At 37.9% G+C, this 10,713-nt stretch overlaps 1 protein-coding gene across 1 annotated transcript in view; it reads right to left on the bottom strand.

Moving 5' to 3' along the window:
* Positions 1-9,559, bottom strand: part of LOC108520769 (testis-expressed sequence 11 protein-like) — a 26,803-nt gene extending 17,244 nt beyond the window's left edge. Inside the window, exons 1-4 of the mRNA XM_017860269.1 lie at positions 9,438-9,559; positions 9,174-9,323; positions 7,853-7,959; positions 6,642-6,762 (exon numbers count right to left, since the gene is read on the bottom strand). Of these exons, the coding sequence (XP_017715758.1) occupies positions 6,642-6,755 (114 nt within the window). The 5' untranslated portion in view covers positions 6,756-6,762; positions 7,853-7,959; positions 9,174-9,323; positions 9,438-9,559. The remainder of the gene's footprint in view (positions 1-6,641; positions 6,763-7,852; positions 7,960-9,173; positions 9,324-9,437) is intronic.
* Between the last annotated feature and the right edge of the window lie 1,154 nt (positions 9,560-10,713).

Consider the following 10,713-nt stretch of genomic DNA (forward strand, 5'->3'; position numbering starts at 1 on the left):
TGTTAAAACTAAGACACAAACACATACATTAGCCTAGGCCTACCCAGGGCCAGAATCATCAATATCACTGTCTCCCACCTCCATATTTTGTCCTGCTGGAAAGGCTTCTTGGGCAAAACATACATGGAGCTGTCATTTCCTAGGATGATAACGCCATTTTCTGGAATACCTCCTGAAGGACCTGCCTGAAGCTGCCTTACACTTTTAACTTTCTTTTATAAGTAAAAGGAATATACTCTAAAATAATGATAAAAGTATAGTAAATACATGAAACAATAACATAGTAATTTGTTATATCATTAACAAGAATTATGGACTGTATCTAATTGTATGTGCTGTACTTTTATATGACTGGCAGTTCAGTAGGTTTTGTTAACACTGGTATCACCACAAACATGTGAGTAATGTGTTGCCTTATGATGGCTACGATGTCACTAGGTGACAGGAATTTTTCAGCTCCATTATAATCTTACAGGACCACCATTATATATTATGAAATGTCATGATGTGGCACATGACTATATTTATATATTAAGAAGTAGTTGAGTCAAGAGCAGTCAGGATCCTCAGATATTAACATGGACTCAAATAATGACTTTCTGTGGAACTTTAAGCAAGGCATGTAGTGTTCTTAATGTTTTATAGCTCTCTTATAATAACAATACTGCCTTACATGTGTACAAGCTGTTAAAGTTTACAAAACATACATTATTTTCATTTATCCTTACAACTCCAGTGTGGGAGAGTCAGATCAGGTATTATTCTCACTTTACAAATGTGAAAACTGAAGTCAAACAGCAGAGGAGTGATACTAACATGCAACAGGAAACAAACAAAACATCATTTAGACCCTTACCTCACACTATAACACACTTTAAAATGAATTATAGAGTTACATGTCAGAGATAAAAGTATACAACTTCTACAAAAACACATAGGAAAAAAATCTTTGTAAACGTGGGTTGGGCAAAGATTTCTCAACATGACCAAAAACACTACCCACAAAAGAAAAAAATTGATAAATTGGACTTCATCAAAATTAAAAACTTTGGCTCTTCAAATGATACCCTTAAGAAAATGAAAAGACAAGCCAGAGACTACGAGAAAATACTTACAAATCATATATCTCGTAAAGGACTTGTATCCAGAATATATAAAGAACTCTTATAACTCAATAAAACTCCATTTTAAAATGGGAAAATAATTGAATAGACATTTATCCAAACACAATACACAGTCAATAAGTACATGAAAAAATGATCACCACCATTAGTCATCAAGGAAATATAAATCAAAACCACAATGAGCTACTACTCCCCACCCACCGGGATGGCTATAACAAAAAAAGAAAAGATGAACAATAATAAGTGTTGAGAAGGTAGAGAAATTGGAATCTTCATACACCGCTAGTGAAAATGTAAAATGGTATGGTCACTTTGGCAAACAGACCGCAGCTCCTCCAAAAGTTAAACCTAGAGTTACCTGATGACCCAACAATTCCATTCCTAGGTATATATTCAAGAGAATTAAACACATATGTTCACAAAAACAGTTGCACATGAATGTTTATAGTAGCATTATTCGTAATAGCCAAAAAGTGGAAACAACTCAAATATCTATGAACTGATGAATGGATAAACAAAGTGTGTTATATCCATTCACTAGAATGTTATTCAGCAAACGGAAAAGGAATGGAATACTGATAATACCACAACATGGATCAACCTCAAAAACATTATGCTCAATGAAATACGCCAGACACAAGAGGCCATGTATTATATAATTTCATTTATATGTAGTGTCCAGAAAGAGAAAATCTACAGAGACAGAAAGCGGATCTGTGATTGCCTGGAGCTGAAGGTGGGAGCAAGAATTATCTATAAATGGGCAAGGGGGAAATTTCTAGGGTAATGGAAATGTTCTAAAACTGGACTGTGGGAGGAAGGATGGAGCAAGATGGCTGAATAGAAGCCTCCACCAATCATCCTCTCTGCAGGAACACCAAATTTAATAACTATCTGCACAAAAATTAAGAATAAAAAATCAGGTGAGTGATCACAGCACCTGGTTTTAACTTCATATCACTGAAAGAGCCACTAAAGAGTGTAGGAAAGACAATCTTGAACTGCCAATGCCACCCCCTCCTATGCCCCAACAGTGGCTGCATGGCATGGTGAATCTGTGTGCTTGGGGAAGGGAGAGCACAGTGATTGTGGGATCTTGCTTGGAACTCTGTGCTGCCCTGTCACAGCGGAAAGTAACACTGGGCAGAACTCAACTGATTCCCATGGAGGGAGTATTTAGACCAGCCCTAGCTAGAGAGCAATTGTCCATCCCAGTGGTTGGAACTTGAGTTCCAACAAGCCTTGCCACTGAGAGCTAAAGTGCCCTGGGGTTCTAAATAAATTTGAGAGGCAGTCTAGGCCACAAGGACTGCAACTCCTGGGCAAATCCTAGTGTTGTGCTGGGCTTGGAGCCAGTGCATCTGGGGGATATGCGAGCTGGTGAAACACTAGCCAGGGCAGCCAAGGGAGTGATTGCACCACCCCTCCCTCAACCCCAGGCAGTGCAGTTTGCAGCTCCAAAAGAGACCCCTTCCTTCTACTAGAGGAGAGGAGAGGGAAGCTTAAGAGGGATTTTGTCTTGCATCTTGGATACCAGCTCAGCCACAGTAGGATAGGGCATTTGGCATAGTCATGAGGGCCCCATTCTAGGCCCTAGATCCCAGATAACATTTTGAGACACACCTTGGGCTAAAGCATACCCACTGCCTTGAAGTGAAGGACCCAGTCTCAGCAGGATTCATCACCTGCTGACTAAATAGCACTTTGGTCCTCAATGATCAGCAGCAGTAGCCAGGTAGTACATACTGTGGGCCTTAGGTGAGACTCTCAGACATGCTGGCTTCAGTTGTGACCCAGTACATTCCCAGCTGTGGTGGCTATGAGGAGAGACTCCTTCTGCTTGAGGAAAGCTGAGGGAAGAGTAAAGAGGATTTTGTATTGCAGCCTAGATATCAACTCAGCCACAGTGGGTTAGAGCACCAAGTGGGCTCCTAGGATCCCCGGTTCCAGGCCTTGGCTCTTGGATGGGATTTCTGTACCTGTCCTGGGCCAGAGAGGAGCCCACTTCTCTGAAGTATGAGTCCCAGGCCTGGCAGCATTCACCACAAGCTGACTGCAGAGCTCTTGGGCCTCAAGTGAACACTGGCAGTAGCCCGGCAGAACTCCCCACACCACCTGATGGTGGTGGCCATGGGGAGAGTACTCTTCTGCGTGTGGAAAGAGGGAAGGACTTTGTCTTGTGGTTTGGATACCAGCTAAGCTGCAGTAGAACAGAGCACTAGGTAGACTTCTAGGGTTTCTGACTCCAGGCCCTGGCTCCTGCATGCCATCTCTGGGGCCAGGGGGAAGTTGCTGCCCTGAAGGGAAGGACACAGCCTGACTGGCTTCACCACCTGCTGACTGTAGAGCCCTAAGGCCTTGAGCAAACATAGGTGGTAGCCAGGTAGTGGTTACAGTGGGCCTTGGGTGAGACCCAGTGCTGTGCTGGCTTCAGGTCTGACCAGCACAGTCCCAGTGGTAGTGGCCACAAGGGTGCTTGTATCACCCCTCCTCCAGCCCCAGGCAGCTCAACAGAGTGGAACAGAATAGCAAACCCAGAAATAAATCCATACATCTACAGGGAACTCATTTTTGACAAAGGTGCCAATAACATACTTTGGGAAAAGGAGAGTCTCTTCAATAAATGGTGCTGGGAAAACTGGATATCCAATATGCAGAAGAAGGAAACTTGAGATCCCTATGTCTTGCCTTATACAAAGATCAAATCAAAATGGATTAAAGACTCAAATCTAACATCTCAAACTATGAAACTAATACAAGAAAATATTGGGAAATCTCTCCAGGATATTGCAGTAGGCAAAGATTCCTTGAGCAATATCCTACAAGTATGGGCAACCAAATAAAAAATGGACAAATGGGATCACATCAAGTTTAAAAGCTTCTACACAGCAAAGGAAACAATCAACAAAGTGAAGAGACAACCTACAGAATAAGAGAAAATATTTACATACTACTTCTCTGACAAGGGATTAATCACCAGAATATATATAGAGCTCAAACAATTCTATAAGAAAAATAATCTAAAAATCGAGTTTTAATATAAGGAAAAGATCTGAATAGACATTTCTCAAAAGAAGACATACAAATGGCAAACAGGTATATGAAAAGGTACTATCACTGATTATCAGAGAACTGCAAATCAAAACTACAATGAGATATTGTCTCACCCCAGTTAAAATGGCTTATATCCAAAAGACAGGCAATAGCAAATGCTGGTGAGGATGTGGAGAAAAGGGAACCTTCACACACTGTTGGTGGGAACGTAAATTAGTACAACTACTATGGAGAACAGTTTGGAGGTTCCTCAAAATACTAAAAATTGAGTTACCATATGATCCAGCAATCCCACTACTGGATATACACCCAAAAGAAAGGAAATCAGTATATCAAAGAGGTATCTGCACTCCTATGTTTGTTGCAGCACTGTTTACAATAGCTAAGATTTGGAAGCAACCTAAGTGTCCGTCAACAGGTGAATGGATAAAGACAATGTGGTACCTATACACAACGGAGAACTATGCAGCCATAAAAAAGAATGAGATCCAGTCACTTGCAGCAACATGGATGGAACTGGAGATCAGTATATTGCGTGAAATAAGCCCAGCACAAAAAAAATAAATAAATAAATAAACAAACTTCACATGTTCTCACTTATTTGTGAAAGCTGAAAATTAAAATAATTGAACTGTTGGGGAGAGAAATAGAGAGATGGTTACCAGAGGAGGGGTGGGGGAAATGTGGGAATGGTTAATAGATACAAAAAATAGAATGAATAAGATCTGTACTTAATAGCACAATGGGATCACATCAAGTTTAAAAGCTTCTACACAGCAAAGGAAACAATCAACAAAGTGAAGAGACAACCTACAGAATAAGAGAAAATATTTACATACTACTTCTCTGACAAGGGATTAATCACCAGAATATATATAGAGCTCAAACAATTCTATAAGAAAATAATCTAAAATCGAGTTTTAATATAAGGAAAAGATCTGAATAGACATTTCTCAAAAGAAGACATACAAATGGCAAACAGGTATATGAAAAGGTACTATCACTGATTATCAGAGAACTGCAAATCAAAACTACAATGAGATATTGTCTCACCCCAGTTAAAATGGCTTATATCCAAAAGACAGGCAATAGCAAATGCTGGTGAGGATGTGGAGAAAAGGGAACCTTCACACACTGTTGGTGGGAACGTAAATTAGTACAACTACTATGGAGAACAGTTTGGAGGTTCCTCAAAATACTAAAATTGAGTTACCATATGATCCAGCAATCCCACTACTGGATATACACCCAAAAGAAAGGAAATCAGTATATCAAAGAGGTATCTGCACTCCTATGTTTGTTGCAGCACTGTTTACAATAGCTAAGATTTGGAAGCAACCTAAGTGTCCGTCAACAGGTGAATGGATAAAGACAATGTGGTACCTATACACAACGGAGAACTATGCAGCCATAAAAAAGAATGAGATCCAGTCACTTGCAGCAACATGGATGGAACTGGAGATCAGTATATTGCGTGAAATAAGCCCAGCACAAAAAAAATAAATAAATAAATAAACAAACTTCACATGTTCTCACTTATTTGTGAAAGCTGAAAATTAAAATAATTGAACTGTTGGGGAGAGAAATAGAGAGATGGTTACCAGAGGAGGGGTGGGGGAAATGTGGGAATGGTTAATAGATACAAAAAATAGAATGAATAAGATCTGTACTTAATAGCACAACAGGGTGATTATAATCAGCAATCATTTAATTGTACATTTTTAAAAACTAAAAGTATAATTGAATTGCTTGTAACACAAAGAATAAATGCTTGAGATGATGGATACCCCATTTATCCTGATATGATTATTATGCATTATATGCCTGTACCAAAACATCTCATGTAGCCCATAAACATATACACTGCTATGTATCCACAAAAATTAAAAATAAAACATTTTTTAAATTAAAAAACGCTGGATTGTAGTGATAGTTGCACAACTCTATAAATTTGCTGAATTGTGCACACGCCATGGGTGAATTTTATGATATGTAAATTATACCTCAAGAAACCTAATTTTAAAACCACTGAATAAACCTGCACAGAAAAGAAAAAGAAATCAGCAGAGGAGGGACTAGAATACAGGTCTTCAATGTTCCTTCTACTCTATCACCTGCTTCTGGGAAAGGATGGGAATAGCAATAACTTTTTTCAAAAGGTTCATATCATCACAGAGGAAGTAATCATCCCACCATGATTTGAAAATATAAAATAATTCAAAATGCCTGGTGGTACTGCTATTTGGACCTAATCCATAACATACTTGTGTTAGAAAATGCCTACTTTCAACTATTTATATTTCAGAAAACCCAGGAAAATTCTGTAGTGTGTAACTACAAAATTGTAATATGAATTTATCATAAAACTCGTATCAGAAAGCATTATTGTATATAATTTATAGTACACAAGACAGTTCAGTTCTTTAAAATTAACTGAAAGTTTAATATCACTATTTGACTTACAGTGCGGCTAATGTGGCTCAGAGCATCTTCAAAATAGCCCCAAACTTCTTCCAGGGGACAGAGCTCTACATTCGACGACCCATCTGGCACTGAGAGGTTAATCAAGTTGTGCATACATTTGCTGAAAATCAAAAAGAGAAAACTCATCCCATAAGGAAAGAAATCATTGGCTTCATGGCTAAGATAAGTAAAATCTGGATCTCATCCCAGACTAACAGCTTCAAAACACTTCTGTTCTTCCCTCGGTTTTATCTGGCCTCCAACCTCAGAAGACAGATTTTTGAAGCTGTAAAACAGGTTGACCAATCCTTTCTTTTTTCATGCCTATGGTTGTCTTTCATTCTTTTTTTAGTTTCCCACACGAAGGAGTTGTGGCTGTCTATTATATTTTATGAGCTGGTTCAATTTACAGGCATTTTAAAGCATCTTGGTACTTCCTCAAATGGGCAAGGGAACTGGGGTTTAAACTTGGGGGTTTGAAAGTGGAATGATCCCAAGGAACTGGTCTTGTTCGGTGCCTTAAACAGGGGAGACTGTAATATGTTTTCCAGCACAAACAAAGTCACACAACATTTTATTTTTTCCCCTGTCTGGACACAGAAAACAAAAAAGTCTCCAATAGATAATATTTTATACAGCACTTATCGGTGCTTAAAGTGCTCAGAAAAATAATGAGGCAAACATAGCAAAATGTTAACATTTGTTAAATTTGGGTGCTGTGTGCCTGTAATCCCAGCTATTCATGAAGCTGAGGTGGAGAATCGTTTGAGCCCAGGAGTTTGAATCCAGCCTGAGCAACAACACGAGACTCCATCTCTAAAAATAAAACAAATACATCTGGGTGGTGGATACGTTGGTGTTTGTTATATTAACCTCTGTACTTTTCTGTACATTTGGAATATTATTTAGTGACGAAACAAAGAAAGAAAGGTACTTAGCACTTTTATTATATACACAGATTCACACAAAGAAGCAACTTTCCCCCCTTTTTTTTCTCCTTTGGGAAAAGCAAGCTCCTTGACTTTACTAAATGATTATTGGTCTGTAATACAACTCTCAGTATGGAGCTGTCCACAGGAGTGCCCCCAGATCATCCCCAGATCATCTCTTAATTTGGGTCAATTAAGAATGATTGGTTACTTATGAGGCATTGACTATAGTTCTTTTGGCTATCAAAAGGCTGGATTAAGTTTTGAATTGTATTTACTAACCTGTACTGTGATATATCAATTGATTCTTCCTTTTGTAGAGCAATAAAGCCTTTTCAAGGCCTTGAGAGCAATTAAAGGATAGTGTGCAGGCTTCTCCATTGCTATTACTAGAGGAAGAAAAGGAAAAGGTTGTGACCATCATAATGTCACCCATCACAGTTTTCATCCCAGGCTACCACTTGCTTTCTCTAATGAAACTGGGCTGAAACAGATGAACAAAAATAAACAACAATGAATTTTATAAATGATAAATCTACAGTCGCTTTTGGAAATAGCTTCTATTTTCTGGGCAGAGTAGCATGGTGGGATTACCAGGTAACATCCTTTTTTCAGCAAACATCAACAGAAAACCTACTGTTTCTATGACCTTGCACTCAGTCATACAGGTGAAGCAATAACCTTATGAATGAGAGTCAAGGAAGGGCACACTAAGAAGGAAACAGAAAGCAGATCAGTAAAAGGGCACTAATCAAAACAGGTTTGTACTAAAATGTCCTATTTTATCTGATACTAAAATAGGAAACACTTGACAAGGGAGTATCAGAGGTAACTAACCCTAAGACTTCCACATGCATTTAACAGATTTTTAGAATTGGAGTTCCGTTATACAAGGAGCAGTGGTCACTGTCACATGTCTATAAAGTATATATCATCTGCTCCATGGCTCTAGGAATTCTGTCTTGGCAAGACCAAGGAAAGGCAAATGTGACTCTTGTGCACTTGGAGCTACCTAATATTTTTATTAACCACACACATGCTCCTGAAGAGGGTGAGAGACAAAAAGGGAAGAAAATTAGGCTCTTTCCTGCAGTGTACTTCCAAAAAGGCTCTAAGCCCCCCAACCCACTTAAAGTTCAGCCTGAAATTTGAGAGTGGCAGTTGTGTTTCTCTGTACATTTCAACAAACTGCTAAGATTGCATCACTTTTGATTGTTGAAGCATTCAGTTATTTCTAGCTAGCCCAGAAAAACTTTCTAAAGTTTGAGCTCCCCCTATTGTGTAGTTACGCAATTAAATTCCACACAGAAAAAATTGGAGCACCTATTAGGAGCAATGAACGTCGCTAGGGTTTGTAAGTACAAATTAAGTAATTATTGTTTATGACCCTAAAGAGATTATAATCTCATAGAGTGAAGAAGATAAATGCACAAATGATCATAATGCAAAATAGTCTAAGAATGGCGTTGGAGAAGGAGAAACAAAGTGCTATGAGGAAAAATTATTTCCTACCTGGAGGTAAGAAAGAAGAGTAAAGAGAAGAAAAAAAGTCATACGATCGAAATGGGCACCAGCCTTACAAAAGCATAAATATAGCTCTTACTTGCAATTGTTTCAAATGTTTTAGTTTCTAAATGAGGCAGCTCCCACACTGATTCCAGGAAGCTTTCCAGTAATGGATCATTCAATTTGGCTCTAACTTCAAACTCGTACAGCAGAAGCAATTTCTCACATGAATCATTTGAGAAGGTCCCTAAGAAAGAGGCAAAAATGCAACATTCTTTGTGATTACATTTTATTATTCTCTTTGGTTGTAATCTCACTAACTGGAGATGTTTTCCTTCTAAGAAAAATTAATTTTACTTACAATTTGAAGGTCATCTTCGCTGCTGTAGACAGATTCTAAATTTTATTTTTGTTTTTTTATTTGATTCTAACACATTTTAAATCTATAAGCTCACCACTACTTCCAACATTCTGTAGTGCATTCACTAGAACTACCTATATTTTCTCAAACAATTGCCACGATGCTTCTAATCAGCCTGAGAAAACCCACAGATATTATTGATTCTAATTCAAATCCAATGTTTACTTGCTTCTTGTGAACTTTCAACTGGGCTGGTGCTAACTCTAATGGCTGAGTTAACCAGAAGATACAGTGTTGTATAAACTAACAGTGATTTTATTTTAAGCAGAATAGAGGAGAGTTTCCAAACTGTTTCATTAGTCGACAGAATTTCTTGGGCATCAGCATAGAAAGAATTTCATGTCAGGTGTCATACACCAAACTATGTGAGACAGTTTTCATTCATCCTTCTTGGTAGATTGAACATTGAAAAATGTTTTGAGGTATGACATATAGACAACAAACTGAAAGAAGTACTTTAACTTTAAACAGCTTGACGAGTTTTTACATGTGTTTAAACCCGTGTAATAACTACCTAGATTGTGATAACAAATACTTCCAACAATACAGAAGGTTCCTTTGTGCTCCTTTCCGGTCAATACCATCCAACCAAGGTAGCAACTATCTTTACTTTTCTGCATCTATGTTTTGCATCTATTTTCATGAGGAATCTTGGTCTGCAGTATCTTACATTGTCTTTGTCTACTACTGGTATCAGGATAATAGTCTTATAAGATGAACTGGGAATTGTGCCCTCCTTTCTGGATGAGTTTATATAGAGTTGGTATTACATCTTCTTTAAATGTGTGGTAGAATTCTTCATGCAGTTTTCTTTGTTGAAAGATTTTAAACTATGAATTTAATTAATAGGCATAGGAGTATATATTTCTTCTTGAGGGAGCTATGGTAGTTTGTGACTTTCAAGAAATTTGTACATTTCACCTAAAATTCTAAATTCATGGACATAAAAGTGTTCATAATATTCTCGTATTACCTTTTAAAATGTCTGTAGGATCTCTAGTGAGGTCTCCGCATCTATTCCTGATATTGTTAATTTGTGCTTGATTTGCCTGGCTAGAGGTTTATCAATTGTATTGATTGTTTCAAAAGAAAAAAACTTTTGGTTTCATTGACTTTATCTACTGTTTTCTGTTTTAAATTTTATTGATTTGTGCTCTTATTTTTATTACTTTTTGCTTGATTGGGTTTAATTTGCTCATTTTTTTCTAGTTTCTTA

This window comes from Rhinopithecus bieti, unplaced genomic scaffold (assembly GCF_001698545.2).
Source record: "Rhinopithecus bieti isolate Rb0 unplaced genomic scaffold, ASM169854v2 scaffold_55259, whole genome shotgun sequence".
In the NCBI taxonomy this organism is placed as follows: domain Eukaryota; kingdom Metazoa; phylum Chordata; class Mammalia; order Primates; family Cercopithecidae; genus Rhinopithecus; species Rhinopithecus bieti.